This window comes from Diceros bicornis, chromosome 5 (genome assembly GCF_020826845.1).
Source record: "Diceros bicornis minor isolate mBicDic1 chromosome 5, mDicBic1.mat.cur, whole genome shotgun sequence".
In the NCBI taxonomy this organism is placed as follows: Eukaryota; Metazoa; Chordata; class Mammalia; order Perissodactyla; family Rhinocerotidae; genus Diceros; species Diceros bicornis.
Window position 1 is genome coordinate 45539882 of NC_080744.1, and position 16720 is coordinate 45556601.

Sequence of the window (16720 nt, forward strand, 5' to 3'; positions counted from 1 at the left end):
ATTTGTATAAATTACAAAATGATCACCACAATAAGTTTAGTTAACGTCCATTACTACATATACTTACAAAAAATTTTTTTTTCTTGTGATGAGCGCTTTTAAGATTTACTCTCTTAGCAACTTTCAAATATACAACACAGTACTATTAACTATAGTCACCATGCTGTACATTACACCCCATGACTTATTTATTTTATAACTGGAAGTTTGTACCTTTTGACTCCCTTCACCCATTTCAACCATCCTGCACCCCCTGCCTCTGGCAACCACCAATCTGTTCTGTGTATCCATGGGCTTGGTGTTCTCTTTTTTTTTTTTTTAGATTCCACATATAAGTGAAATCATATGGTATTTGTCTTTCTCTCTCTGTCTGACTTATTTTACTTAGCATAATGCCCTCAAGGTCCATCATTGTTGCAAATGGCAAGATTTCATTCTTTTTATGGCTGAATAATATTCCATTATATACACATATACACCACATCTTCTTTATCCACTCATCTATCAATAGACATTAGGCTGTTTCCATATCTCGGCTATTTAAATAATGCTCCAATGAACACGGGGGTGCACACATCTTTTTGAGTTAGTGTTTTAATTTTCTTTGGATTAACATCCAGAAGTGGAACTGCTGCATCACATGGTAGTTCTATTTTTAGTTTTTTGAGGAATCTCCATACTGTTTTCCATAATGGCTGCACCAATTTAAATTTCCAACAGTGTACAAGGGTTCCCTTTGCTCCACATCCCTGCCAACATTTGTTATTTTTTGTCTTTTGGATAACAGTCATTCTAACAGGTGGGAGGTGATATCTCATTGTCGTTTTGATTTGCATTTCCCTGATGATTAGGGATGTTGAGCATCTTTTTATGTACCTATTGACCGTCTGTAAGTCTTCTTTGGAAAAACGCCTATTCAGATCTTCTGCACATTTTTTAATTGTATTGTTTGCTTTTTCGCTATTGAGTTGTATGAGTTCTTCATATATTTTAGATATTAACCCCTTATCAGATATACAATTTGCAAATATTTTCTGCCATTCAGTAGTTTGCCTTTTCATTTTGTTGATGGTTTCCTTTGCTGTGCAGAAGCTTTTTAGTTTGATGTAGTCCTCCTTATTTTCTTTTTTTAACTAAAAATCCCTTCCTATTTGCATTACACCTGCTACTTGCATTTTACTGGTATAATGACCAAGCTGTAGTGATAAAGCAAGCCTATTCATATTAATATATTCAACTTGATTGTCATCTATCAACTGTATATTGATACAGATCATATTTTGGGCATCTGAAGTCAGGGCACACGGTCTGGAAAAAATCTTTCTTTCTGCAGCCACTTCGAGTGTAGAATGGGTCTTTCCACTCTCACTCCTACTTCATGAAAAAAATCTGCTCCCCCTGTGGTCTCATTCTCGGTTAATAACATTATCATAGCAGTCCAAGCAGAAGAAACTTCATAGTAATACTTGATCCTATCTTTCTCCCTTACTATATATCCTTTTATTCCACTGAACTCATAACTAGACCATGTCACTTCTAGCTCAAAAATTACTAAATTTGGTCACTATTGCCCTAGCTCAAGCCTTCTTTATCTTGCTATACATCTACACTATTTTCCTAACTAGCTTTGTGAAATGATCACATCACTGTCTAACTGGCTTTCTATGACCCTAATATAGGATCCAAACTCCTTAGCTTGGCACAGCCAAGTCTTTCATGATCTGACCCCCCTTACCTATCTTTCTGGTCCCATTCCTTCCGACCCCCAGCCCCACATTCCACTCTCAGGGTCACTGATTCCTCACTGCTCCCAGAAGTCACAGCCTCTCTGTTCACAATTCTTTGCTTTGCAAAAGCTGTTCTTTCTGTATGAGACGTGTTTTCTTCCTTACCCTTCAGACTCCTACTTACTCTTGATAACCACCCTTAAATGTCAGTTCCTTTGTGAAGGCTTTCCTGACTTTCCTAAGAGAGAGAATCACTAACTTGAACTCCCACAGCACCTTGTGCATATACAGTTCAAAAGCACTTGTTTTATGTTCCACCCCATCCCTCCTCACTCCTAGTCCTGCTCATCTCTGTGTCCCTACAGTTGGCATGTAACAAATGCTAGGGGAAAAAAGCCAATTAAATAAAAATTTTCGAACATATATTTAATTATACAAAAGAATAACTTTAAAAAGGCATAAAATTTTTTAAAATTTTAGATGCATATTTACATTTCCTTCCAACAGTCTTTTTTCCTGCTTCAAAAGTACTACAAAAATTCACTTGGGGTCTTGGAAGAAGTTCCAGCTTTCCCTTGAGAATGAGTCAAAGGAACAGGAAAAAGGGAGGAGGTCAGCAGACTCAGCCGGGCTGATCTCTCTCCAGGCTCAGTCTTGGGCAGTCATCTACTAGGTATGGGGACTGAAGGCCCGGTGGGTCCTTCAGAAAGGAAAGGGAGATATCACCTTGGAAGCAGAGACAAGGGACTCTTCAATTACCCATCAAGAGACTCCTCACAATGATCAAAGAGTCACCGAGGTCACATATCCACAGGGGACGGTCCAGGCTCCCACCTTAAAGTAATAGTTGAAGCTCGATCAACAGCTGATGAGCAAACACATGAACACAACAGAGAGAAACGGCAGGTATGAGAGTGCCGTCTTTCTCTAGGGAACAGGAAACATCTGATGCAGGGTGGGGGACTGAATGCATGCAGCCTAAGCCAGAAGAGGACATCTAGAAGTCCACTTTTGAAGAAGGGACTAGGAAACAAGGTAAAGGCAGGAGCAAAGATCTCAACAAACCTAGAATCAGTACCGATCCAAACCTATCCTGCTTCTGAATTGTTTATTTTAGCAGAACTTACTGAATAAAGCTCTTCTTTGCTTATTAACCCCTTCTATGCTTTTCTGTTTTATTAGTTCTTTGTGAAACTGCCTTTTAAACTTTCAAATCACGAGTGGGTTTGTCAGAGGATGTGTGTGTATTTCTTCCTTCAGCCAGTATGCACAAGGATGCTGTCCATCTTTAGACAGTTGTATGTAGCAGAGAAACAAACAAATGAGTTCAACAGCCTAGAGAGGAAGGGGTGGTGGCAAAGAATGAGCAGAAACCCAGGATGGGGGGACTGGACATTGAGGCTGTTCTTCCCTCATAAGTGGTTACTGAATACCTACTGTATGGTCCTGCTGAGAATTCATTCAACAGACAGAGAAAATACATCACACTGGCTAAGAGGGCAGGTTCTGGAGTCAGACTTACCAGCTGTGTGACACTGGCAAGTTATCTACCTCTCTTCGTCTTAGCCTTCTCATCTATAAAATGTGGTACAATATTTCTTATCCTATGTTGCTCAGAGGATAAAATGCTTTAATAAATGTCAAGTGCTTAGAAAAGTGCCTAGCACATAGTAAGAATTCAGTAAGTGAGCTAATTATTATTATATATCGAGTGCCCATTATATGCCAAGTCCCTATTTTCAAAGAACTTACAGGTTAGTTGGGATTTATGTTCGAAACTTTTGTTTCCCATAAGTATGATAGAACTGAGACTCAGCTCAGGTGGAAGGAAAACATAAGCAAAGAAACAATTAAGGTATACACAGGGACAATAAGACTAGACTATCACAGGAGCCTTTCTCTTCTATCAGTGATTAGCATCCCTTTCCCAGCTTTGTTTTTTCTTTAAACCGTGGAAATCAAAACACTTCAGAAACCCTGCATGGGGATGGCATGGAAGACACTGTCTGTTGTCTACCCAACATTCATTCCTCATTTTCTTCATAGCTATCAGATCCCCCAAACTGGGATGGACTTGAACTCAGTCCCAGGAGGTGAATTAAATAGTTCTTGGCTTATCATGGCCATCCCATTCCCCTTTGCCAAGTCTCCCTTGCAGCTAAGAGTAGTCATGTGATTGGCTCTGGCCAAATGAAACAAAAAGGGAGTCTTCTGAAAATTGTTTCCTTCACTGATAAAAGGAGCACACTGCTTGAACCTCCTGCTTTTGACTGTTGTTGTTACACCCAGAGCCACAGAACTATCTATGAACATGAGATGATAAGCACAAGAATAAGAAGCCACTGAGAATGGAAGGAAAGAGCCAGGGACCTCAACGATGCTGTGAAATCACTAAATACCCTAATTTCTTAGGCCACATTAGTGGGTTTTAAGTTTACTGATGAATGCATCTGATATACACAGAATAACTTGGTGCTTTACTCTCAACATCATTTATGATTATTTCCACTCATTTTGTTGGCATCTGATAATCAGTTTATCAGGCCAGAGTCTTTAAGGTTCTGTCTAAACCCTTCCTTAGGATGCAACCATTAGCTCACAGAATTTTAGCTTTGAATGGAACCTTACAGATGACGTAGATGAACTCTCCTCGTTTTACTAAAGAGAAATGTAAGGCCCAGAGAGTAATCAATGATGCTGAAATCCCCAAGCAGAGTGTAAAAGTCAAGGCTTCAATCTTTGAACTCTTTAAATCTGGTAATTTTTGAAAACATCTTCTAAACTTTTGAGAGGTTCTTTTCGTAACTTTTCTTTTTATGTGTCCACGGGAAGATCATGGTCATCTGCCCGAACCCACAGCTTTATGCATTTATCTTACAGTTTGCCTTTGAGATCTGACATTTCACTATATAGAGAGAACTAATCTTATTTACAAAGTTGGCACTTAATCTCTTTATCTTCTTTATTTTCAACTAGTATCACTCTAGTCAAAGAAACCTCTCTTCCTCTAAGCCAATACCACTTATCCTTGACCAATAGTTTCCTAAAGGCCCACAATAACTTGGTTAATTGCCTTTGGTCTAGAGCTCTGTCAAAAGAATTCCAAACATTTAACTACAATCACAGACAGGGAGACCAGGAAAGCGAGTGTGAGAAGAAAGGAAGAAAGAAGGACTTAGTTTTTTACATGTTAAATATTAGGTGGCAACAGCTATTTGGTAAACTCCCAAATAGATTAAAAAGATAAAAGAAGAGAAGGAAGAACAAGGAGCCAAGATGAAGGAGGTGGCTATACTATTTAAAAAAAGAAACAAGAATAGGGGAAACGAATCAGAAACTAGATCAAGGAAGTGGAGAACTTAAGAATTCAAAGTATTATGGAAAGGAGGCAAGGAAACTACTAAGCTATAGAGTGCAGTCAATAACGTTACTGTAAACATTACACATAATTACCGTTCTTTAGTTTCTATTTCTTTTTGACTACCATCAAATTTAACTTAAAACAAAAATCACAGTCTGGTTTTACAAGCTCAGATTGAAGAGTATTCAGGTCTTTCACTTACTTAATAAATACAAAATTTTAGTAATTGAGTTTAAAGTATTAGAATAAAACATCCTAGAATTCACTTAGTTACAGGTCACAAGTGTGGTGCATTTTGCTTCTTAAATGCCTTTGGGACTTTTTCTTTTTTAAGATTTTGAAACTGTGACTAAATTCCAAGGTGTCACAGAAAGCCTCAGTCCCAAATATTCTTATTTTTTGGTGAGGAAGATTGGCCCTGAGCTAACACCTATTGCCAATCCTCCTCTTTTTCCTTGAGAAAGAGTGGCCCTGAGCTAACATCTGTGCCAATCTTCCCCTGTTTTGTATGTGGGTCACTGCCACAGCATGGCTTGATGAGTGGTGTAGGTCTGCAGCCAGGATCTGAACCTGCGAACCCAGGCTGCCAAAGCGGAGCATGCTGAACTTAACCACTACACGACCGGGCTGGCCCCTCTCCTAATTTTTAATGGACATGTTTAATGCAATTTTTAAAACATAATTTGAGGGGCCAGCCCAGTGGTGTAGCAGTTAAGTTCATGTGTTCCACTTCAGTGGCCTAGGGTCCCCTAGTTCGGATCCTGGGCATGTACCTACCTACTCACCGCTCATCAAGCCATGCTGAGGTGGTGACCCACACAGAAGAACTAGAAGGACCTATAACTAGGATACACAACTATGTACTGGGGTTTTGGGGAGAAAAAAGAAAAAAAGAGAGGCAGACTGGCAACAGATGTTAGTTCAGGGCCCAACTTTCTCAAAACAAAACAAAATTTGAATAATCAAGAATAAAAATAAAAACAAAAGGTAGCACGGAAAGTCATTTTCAAAATGATTATAATAACAAATTATTTCAAAATTTAAGTCATTTAAAATGGTATGTAACAACTTACCATATTCCTTTTCATTGACTTCAGAGATGGGTTCAGAAATAACACTGCAGAAAGAAATGGCACTTGCTGCAGAGGGATTCCGAGAATGCCCCATGTGGTGTGGCACCTTCTTCGCATTCTTCAAGGCTTCCTCGGCCTGCTCTTGTTCCATTGCTGCAACCATATCCTTATATGCCTTCCTGGCTTCCTCAGTGAGTTCTACTAACTTGTTAAACAGACTCTATCAAGAAAGAGATTTTGATTAGTCCACTTTTTGTTATACTTTTTATTCCTATTACTAGCAATAAATATCTCTACTGTTTCAGGATCAGATATACTTTTAGTCAGCACAAAATCCAAGTGGTATACAAACCACAGAACTTTATAAAATACTCTGTAACTTACATATATTGTTTATTTAATTCTCACAAGTCTGAGGAAATTTCTTCATTCATTATCAGTCACTAAATGTGATATATTACAAGTTCTTGCAGCCCACTCTCACCACTCGAATTTATTCAACATAGTACTGGAGGTTCTGGCCAGAGCAATTAGGCAAGAAAAAGAAATAAAAGGTATCCAAATTGGCAAGGAAGAAGTGAAACTCTCACTGCTTGCAGACAACATGACTTTATATATACAAAACCCTGAAGAATCCATCAATAAACTATTAGAAATAATAACAATTACAGCAAAGTGGCAGAGTACGAAATCAACTTATAAAAATCAGTTGCATTTCTATACTCTAATAAGGAACTAACAGAAAGAGAACTCAAGAATACAATCCCATTTACAATCGCAACAAAAAGAATAAAATATCCAGGAATAAATTTAACCAATGAGGTCAAAGACCTATACAATGAAAACTATAAGACATTATTGAAAGAAATCGATAATGACATAGAGAAATGGAAAGATATTCCATGCACATGGACTGGAAAAATAAACCTAGTTAAAATGTCCATACTATCTAAAGCAATCTACAGATTCAATGCAACCCCAATCAGAATTCCAATGACATTCTTCACGGAAATAGAACAAAGAATCCTAAAATTCATAAGGAGCAACAAAAGACCCTGAATAACTAAAGCAATCCTGAGAAAAAACAACAAACCTGGAAGCATCACAACCCCGGCACTTCAAAATATACTACAAAGCTATAATAATCAGAACAGTATGGTACTGGTACAAAAACAGATGCACAGATCAATGGAACAGAATTGAAAGCCCAGAAATAAAACCACACATCTACTCTTTGACAAAGGTGCCAAGAACATACAATGGAGAAAGGAAAGTCTCTTTAATAAATGGTGTTGGGAAAACTGGACAGCCACATGCAAAAGAATGAAAGTAGACCATTATCTTTCGCCTTACACAAAAATTAACTCAAAATGGATTAAAGACTTGAAGGTAAGACATGAAACCATAAAACTCCTAGAAGAAAATAGAGGCAGTACATTCTTTGACATCCATCTTGGAAGGATCTTTTCAAATATCATGTCTACTTGGGCAAGGGAAACAAAAGAAAAAACAAACAAGTGGGACTTCATCAGACTAAAGAGCTTCTGCAAGGCAAAGGAAATCATGAACAAAACGAAAAGACAACCCAACAGCTGGAAGAAAATATTTGCAAATCTTATATCCAACAAGGGGTTAATCTCCAAAATATATTAAAAACTGATACAACTCAATAACAAAAAACAAACAACTAGATCAAAAAATGGGCAGAGGATATGAACAGATATTTTCCCAAAGAAGATATACGGATGGCCAACAGGTACATGAAAAGATGTTCAACATCACTAATCATCAGGGAAAGGCAAATCAAAACTACAATGAGATATCACCTTATGCCTATTAGAATGGCTATAATTACCAAGACAAAAACCAACAAATGTTGAAGAGAACCTGAAGAAAAGGGAACCCTCATACACTGCTGGTGGGAATGCAAACTGCTGCAGCCACTATGGAAAAGAGTATGGAGATCTCTCAAAAAATTAAAAATAGAAATACCATACGACCCAGCTATTTCAGTACTGGATATTTATCCAAAGAACTTGAAATCAACAATTCAGAGAGGCGTATGCAACCCCTATGTTCACTGCAGCATTATTCACAATAGCCAAGACTTGGAAGCAACCCTAGTGCCCATGGAGTGATGAACAGATAAAGAAGATGTGGTATATATACATAATGGAACACTACTCAGCCATAAAAAAAAGACAAAATCGTCCCATTTGCAACAACATGGATGGAACTTGAGGGTACTGTGTTAAGCAAAATAAGCCAGACAGAGAAAGACAAACACCGTATGATTTCACCCATATGTGGAAGATAAATAAATACACGGGTAAGGAGAACAGGTTAGTGGTTACCAGAGGGGAAGCGGGTGGGGGGCATAAGGGGTAAAGGGGCACATATATATGGTCACTGACAAATAATAATGTACAACTGAAATTTCACAATGTTATAAACTATTATGACCTCAATAAAATAAAAATAAAGTTCTTGCAGTTTATCAATTCAACAACTGCACCCTTCAGCATCTGGCAATACAGTGGGTAAAGACAACTGTAACACCACTCTGCTCTCAAGGAACCTTCCATGTGGTTTCTCCAAGAAGACAGGAGACAGTTATAATTCAAGGTACAATACCTTAAATACCTTGAGACATACAAAGTGTTGTGGCTTTTGGAGGAGACATCGAATCTAACTGCTGGGCATCAGTGACAAATTCATAAAGTAAGATGATATCCAATACAGGCCTTGGAAAAACAAGCACAATTTTGAGGGATGGAGATAGGGTATTCCTAGCCAAGCATGCAAAACCATGAATAAAGGGATAGACACAAGAAAGCATAAGGCTTGTTTGGGGAGCAGTGAAGAATCTTACATGGGTTAGCATATAAGGGAATGAGTGTGTGCAGGGTAATGTCCAAGGATGTAGAAAAAGATGGCAGTCTCTGCAGAAATTAAAAGTTTCCAGTAATGTTTGCTTGTAGGAAGAACTTGAAGACGACCAAAAAGAAGTTGGTGATGATATGGCTAGCTGGGGCCTTGACGATGATGAAAATCTTCATCACAAGATAGACCAGCCAAAGATATTGGGACAAAGGGCAGATTATGAAAACAGAATAAAGAGCCTGGAAGTAGAATGTGGAGCTAAATAACCAGTAGTTCCTCTGTCAATGAAACAGAAATGAACATGAATGGGATACGTAATTCCAATGAAATGGTAGGTGACAGAAAATACTCATCTTAACAAAATGGCAAAATTCATATAGCATTAAAGTTGTACTTCAATAACTATGATGTCTAACGATGTCCACAGTCACCAGAAAGACAATCATACAACAATGACTTTTAGTGGTTCTTACATCCTAATTCAACAACCTTCTCTACTCCTGTTAATGTCTTGATTTAGTATCACAATGCAGCACATCCACACATTAAGGAAAGAATTTCAGACGGTAAACACGATCTGGACGCATTTTTAAGAATATGTTTAATTTTATATATGAAATTATGTTTTCAGACAATGGGAGGAAAAGTACAGCACAATTTTTTTCTTTTTACCAAAGCACTGTCATTTAAGTATAAACCATAACAAGATGACAGCATGGCAAAAAGTATCATATTGCTGTGGAATAATATGTCTCTGAAAATTAAACTCAAGAAGGAAAAACAAAAGTAGCATGCTTTTTTTACCCAGCTGCAGTTTAAATTGTTTAAAGTAGCAGGCACAATAAAAGCTGTTGCTAAGCGTGCTGATTTTTGAAGAGGGGTAGGTGCTAACTAGTAATAGTATCAAAATGTTTTCAAGATTTATTTATTTTTTAAAAAGAGGGAGGATGAATTCTGTTAAAAACAGCTCCGATGTGTTACATGTAACAGATTTCACAAATATTTGTTTGCAATGTTTAACAAACTATGCTTTTAAAGCTAAGCCAACAAAAAGAAAACAGCCATATGGATACGTGATTTTGAAATTAACATTCGTTTTACAATATAAATAAAACATAGAAATTATTGGGAATAAAAGAATATAAGAAAAGAAAAGAAAATTGAAGAGAGAAGCTCATCAGGGAATAAAAGCCTTGAACTGGGTAAAGATAGGAAGCTTAAGTCAAAGGTTAGTAAACTATCAGATGGTAAAAATAACTTAGGTGCACTACCACATCACTGTGAAACGATATACTTGATAATACATCAATATTTCCTTTACCTCCATTTTAAGAGTGTATTTCGGTTTAAACAACTTACCTACCTGGAAACAGTAGAGGGCAAGTAAAACAATGTGTAAACAAAACTGGCAAGCCTTTTATAATATAAAACCACACAAATAACCTAACATATATAATTCAGTAAGAAGTCAATACAATTAAAAACAAACATGTCCACTTTTCCTGACCCTAATCCATTCCTATTCCATAAACTCTAATATTGAACAAAAAAGGAGTACATTTTTATTAGGTGTCCTTATATATGACATTTCTTTCCCATAGAGGTATTTATCACCCAAATTCTCATATACAGTTTAATGTAGAAGGCAGATACACATCTACCACACAATTTATTAAACAAACAATTATCACCTGCTCACGTTCAAGTAATGTGAAAGGTGTCAGGGAGACAAACACAAGGGGCCTGCCCTCAAGGAATTCACAGTTAAAGGATTAAAGGAGAAGAAACACATAAACTACAGCAAGGCGTTGTGACATCCATAACTGAGAAAAGCATGGGCTACTGAGGGAACACAAATATTAATTATGTACTCAGAGAGAGTAGGTGGGTAGTTAGATAATTTCATGGGTGGTGGGAGAGAAATTGAATGGATAGGGGAATGGGGGTGTGCAAACATGGTTACTGGATAGGAAAGGATAGACACTTAGATATATAAAAATAGTATGGGGGCCAGCCCAGTGGCGTAGTGGTTAAGTTCGCACACTCTGCTTCAGCGGCCTGGGGTTCACAAGTTCGGATCCCAGCGCAGACCTACACACCACTCATCAAGCCATGCTGTGGCAGTGTCCCACATACAAAACAGAGCAATACTGGCATAGATGTTAGCTCAGGGCCAATCTTCCTCAACAAAAAAAATAAAATAAATAGATAAACAAATAAAAATAGTATGGTTGAGAAGAGGGAAAATGGTCCATCAGTGGTATCACAAAATACTTTAGAATCAACTTCATAAAAAATATTCTTAAAACATTATCAGTTAATAAGCATTACTCTAAATTAATAACCTCTACATTATCAGCTTCTATGGGCAAAGTTTTGTATCATCAGATTGTGAAAGGAAGACGAAGGTGTATCATGGGTGCAGAATTATTCTGACAACTAGTATAGGAATTTTCTTTCCTAGAGGAAATTTCTCTTGACTCCTAGTAGCACAAAATATACCCAACATATAGATTGAAGAAAATTATTTTACATTGTATAATATCGGGTACCTTTACCCAGCAAATTATCAGGCTACATAGTTGAATTCAAAAGAAAAAACCACTGTGGCAAAAAGAGCTAAAATCTTTTCAAAATGTTGTAGGATTAACTTCTGTAAATGTTTTCAACACTAAAAAAGGAAATGTAACACTCAAGAATTTTCCACTCATTCTTGGAGAGTCATCATCTTACATCTTCCAGTGCTTAAACATAACACTGGCATGTATCAACAGAAAATGTACTATTTGAAGGGGGTGAGGAGGGGGGGGAGTGAGGAAGTATGTCTTCTAAAGTCTTACCTCAGCACCAAAGTAGTTGAAGATTCCCACTACACTAACAGGAACCAGCTTGTTCACACAGCGTCCTAGAGCTTTTCTTCCAAGGGCAAACACAAAAGGAATTTCTTGTTCCCGTGCCATGGCTATAACATTATAGAGAGCCTCATCCAGGCCACCTAAGAAAGTCAACACATGCAGAGATTTTAACTTAGTTATTTCCTAATTGGAGCTATTTCAGTACCCAACTGCCAAAGCATAAAACACAGCAGCAAAGGACTCCATGAATGTTTGTAGCACTTATGCTGCTCCACACATTCTCCTATTTGCATTTGTGCTATATATGGATATATGTATCTATCTTCTTTCTCCCCAATTAAATTCCAAATCCCTTCAATGCCAGTATTTTTGTCTCTCCAAAGGGATTAGCATAGCAGGAGTTAAATTTCAATTCAATAAACATTAAAAGGAAATTAATTAAAATTGTTAATAGTGGCTGACTCCTTTATCCAGTCTCTCAGCTCAAGTAGCAACCTGCCACATGCGACAGGAGAGACCACACATTACTGTTTTTATTGGTATTTCTTCCCTATGGAGAATATGCCTACTACTGCTACTTCAGGCATCTGTCTACTCCAATCACCCAAAGTGGCTCCTCCCTGAAACAGGACAAATAGGGGGCAGGACACAGTACAAAGTACTTGCGTGCTGGCTCACCAAGAGCCTCTGTTTGTAACTGCTGGTTTCTGACAGACAAACCTCCACCTTAAGCAGAGCAGAGACCTTTACCTTCTTTCTAATTCTTTTTAAGAGAGAAGGGCCATCAAAGGAAGACAATATAAAAATCTAAAAAGTTAGGGCAGGCCCCGTGGCTTAGAGGTTAAGTGCGCATGCTCCGCTACTGGCGGCCCGGGTTCGGATCCCGGGCGCGCAACAACACACCACTTGTCCGGCCATGCTGAGGGGGCGTCCCACATACAGCAACTAGAAGGATGTGCAACTATGACATACAACTATATACTGGGGCCTTGGGGAGAAAAAGTGAAAAAAATAAAAATCTAAAAAGTAAAATATACTTGCAGAGGTAAAGAAATGCCTCTTACTAGTCCCCACTCTGATTACCACAGAGGAGACACTTGGTGGGCCCAACTTAAATCCTTCACTTAGTGTTCATCAATAAGAATTTTCTTTACAATCCAATCTCAATTTTATTACTTAATTTCAGGTACTGAAAGATTTCATTCTCTTTCCTCATGCCCAATATTTTGTTTTATACTTAAAATCTGCTAAGAAAGACATGTGGCTTCCACTTTAAAATTCACTGTATATCCTACAATTATACTAAGTAAACATCAAAGCACTTCAAAACTAAAATGTTCATACCCTTTGACTGGATTTTTTCACAGTTTGGAGAAATTATAACGCACTTGATCTTGTTTAGCTTCATATGTTTGGTAACCTCCCTTAGACCCATAACCAGCCGTCTCCTCGCTTTTGCTCTGACAGGATCCTTTTGGTAGATGCGTTCCTGGAAACTGACGAGCTCTTGCAGAAGAAGAGTCACACACTCATCAATCTCTTTACAAAGAACCTGATTACAATACCTGTAAAGGAAACCAAAAATAGGTCAGTCCATTCTAATTTATTTTTCTGTCACCGTAAAACTGCTATACGAAAGAAACACATCCAGTAAGAGGTTTTCATAAAAAAATCAAATCTTTAAAACCTCTTAAATCCTCTCGTCAATGAGAAAAATAGAAGCCTTCTTGAATTACAACAGATTGGCTTTTATGTAAAGGATAGATTAACCTCAGAGAAGTATTATCCAAACTTCCAATTATTAATTTCCTAAGGATATAAATCAAATGTTAGCCTACTACTAGATAAAAATAGAATTAACTTTTTTGGTAAGGAGATACAAAGTTACTTCACTCCAATGAATACTAAAGATGCTTCTAGTAGCAAAAAAATATAATTTCATAGAAGCTAACTGAATGCCCTAATACCAAGAATTTATCCTCTGGGCGAAAGGGATGATTAGGCACATGTGTTGTGGTGATGGATTGTAATCAGTATTTGGGTGGTGAACATGATGTATTTATACAATGAAAATTATACAATGTTATAAACCAATGTGACCACAATAAAATTAAAAAAAAAAAAAAAAAAGAATTCATCCTCTATGTGTGGATAAGTCACAATCTCTGGGAACTGGCTTCCTCAACTATAAAAATAAGAAGTTAGGTAAGATGGCCTCTATCTCCAAAAATCTACAGCTATGGAGGATGAACTCAATATCAACAATTAAATTGAGGCCAAAAACCAAGAGGCCTAGAGATAAAAGTCACATGCCCTGGTATCAGGCAAAGCAATTGAATGAGGCTCTTTGTGACATCATGTATGGCTATAATGCAAAAAACAGAAAGGAAGTAAGCATGAGGCCATTATAGCACTTAACTTCAGGGATAAGGAAGTCCTCCAAGTTAACTTGGACTCTAATTTCCTAGTTCTCATCCCTCATCCCTACCACACATGGCACTTAAGGAGAACTGGTGTAATTTCTAATCTAGGAATAACCAGACAAGCAAATATCCACTTATAAACTACATAATGTAGTGGAAAAATCTAGGCCTGCCCTTCTTTAGTGCAAAAAAATGTTCTGTTTGGGGAATTGTTTTTATGTTTATGTGAAAAATGTTTAAATAATTATGAGACTCTACCTCAGAAGATATAACTGGACACATTGAGGAAAAATTAACTATCATAGTTAAAGTATGCAAAATTAAAGAATGTAATTAAAGAATAGAACATCAAAAATGCAATTTTCTTCAACTGTTTTTATCTTTCAAGCTGTTTATTTCATACATACATAACATTTTATTCCCCAAGTACTTCACTTGCTCCACATCTGTTATTTGACATTTAATTAGCTTCCCAAATCTAGGCAAGAATTTGCTCAAAAACAATAGAAATAGTATAAAGAAAAGGAAGAGAACACACCAATGCGGTCTGGAATCACACAGATTTTACTTTCACCCTGGGATTCTTTCATACGTCATTTTTAAAGGTAAAATTAATTCACCTACACACAGTTTAAAATTCTAAAATCCTTCACAGCAATAATTGTTAGTTTAAGGTTATTCATAGATGGGCATTTTAAAACTTAGAAATATTTACTTAAAAACAAATAGTTTTACGTAATACGTTCACTTCATGTAATAAGGTCTTAGAAACTTGTTATTAATTGGTTAGAGAGATTTTCTGAAAGGCCAATAATATAAACAAAAAAGCAAAAGCACTTGGAGAGGGAAAACCTCACAGTATGGCATTTTATACACAAGATATAAGAGCCCAAATTTCCAGGGTATAAATGCTATATGATATAAAGAGAATATATTTACTGTCAAACCTCTTGCACATGAACGCTGATAGCTGATGGAAGGCAAACGCTTTAAATATAATAAAACCAGCTATTAAACAAAATCTCAAAGAACTTAAAGATCTTTGGTGTTTTGTCTACTCAACTCACCGAGTAACAATGACAAAATTATATTCAGAACTATAATCAAGATACTTAAACTATTCAACCCCAATAATGAGACTACAACTTACTCTCTAAATCTTTTGCTGTGGATTTTGGTTATTGTTGAAGATGCCATTGGACTGCCTATCCCGGAACTAGCCGGAGAGCCTTGTGACACAGGTGTCATACAGTACGGAGAGTTCTGACTTGCTGGAGAGAGCGAAGTATCACTGGGCATGCTCAGTCCAGTATCTGTGGAGACATAGGGTTCGGGGACAAGAATTTAGAAACCTCAAATGCTGAAAAGCTCTCCATTAATCAACACAATTTAGAATGGCAGTTGTCTTTTGTATCACTTCCAAATTCTTCAGCAGCTAACAAGTTGGGCATTGTTCATATCACAAATAAACATTTCTCCTACACTACGAAAATGAAGTCTTCTATTATCTACTAAAATATACTCTTAAAAATAGAGCACAGCTACAAGTCTCCAGAGACAACGAGAGAAGACCAAATTATCTAAAACATATATCCCTAGAGGATTTAAACGGAAGAACAAAGGTATCAACTTCTGCACCTCTTTCAGATGATATTACTCATCTCCTCCATCTCTATTTTCCACCTATTTCTCAGAAATCATTTTCTGTTTTTTACTATCTAAAAATTCCCATGGCTGCTGGCAATGATGAATTCTACCTCACCATTCTCTCCACACCACTCCTGACTCTCCAGGCACCACCCCAGCTCCTCCCTCATTTGACCTTTGCTTCTGTGCTCAGGCAGCCACATTTTTAGATGCCATCTCTTGACTTGACTGCCTCCTTCAGTTATTGCTTCTTTCCTAAACAGCTAAATGCAGGAAATGAGTTAATATTTGCATATCCAGTCCATTAACTAGTGAAGTTACACATATATCTTATCTCTCTCCCAGACTGTAAGCTTTCTGTAGCAGGACCAGTCCACTATATATCTTTATTACATTTCCTGATCTTCCCATCCCCTCACCAGTAACTAAAGTACACATGGTAGGTGTTCAATAAACACTTGCTGACTGAATGGATGGAGAGAGACACCTAAATACAAAGGCAGTCATATTTAATTGAGAGTAAAGGGGAATCCTAACCAAACATGTCATAGTTGAACAATACATAGAAGTAAATTCATTTTTCTAAACACAATGGGACAGTGCTACTTAAATGAGATTTAAGTGTGTTGCAAAAAGTTGAAGAATAAATATATACCAGCAGAAAAAGGGACATAGCCAGGTCTCTTTTAAAATCTTTCTTCCACAGTAGTATAAATTTTAGAAGCAATCTGCAGTTTTGCTAAGGTCCCAA

At 37.2% G+C, this 16720-nt stretch overlaps 1 protein-coding gene across 2 annotated transcripts in view; it reads right to left on the reverse strand.

Moving 5' to 3' along the window:
* Positions 1 to 16720, reverse strand: part of SECISBP2L (SECIS binding protein 2 like) — a 54520-nt gene that overhangs the window by 4933 nt on the left and 32867 nt on the right. For both annotated transcript variants that reach the window (XM_058541535.1, XM_058541536.1), the window contains 4 exons: positions 15473 to 15635; positions 13244 to 13464; positions 11885 to 12039; positions 6162 to 6381 (listed from right to left, as the gene is read on the reverse strand). In XM_058541535.1, coding sequence (XP_058397518.1) covers positions 6162 to 6381; positions 11885 to 12039; positions 13244 to 13464; positions 15473 to 15635 — 759 coding nt within the window. The remainder of the gene's footprint in view (positions 1 to 6161; positions 6382 to 11884; positions 12040 to 13243; positions 13465 to 15472; positions 15636 to 16720) is intronic.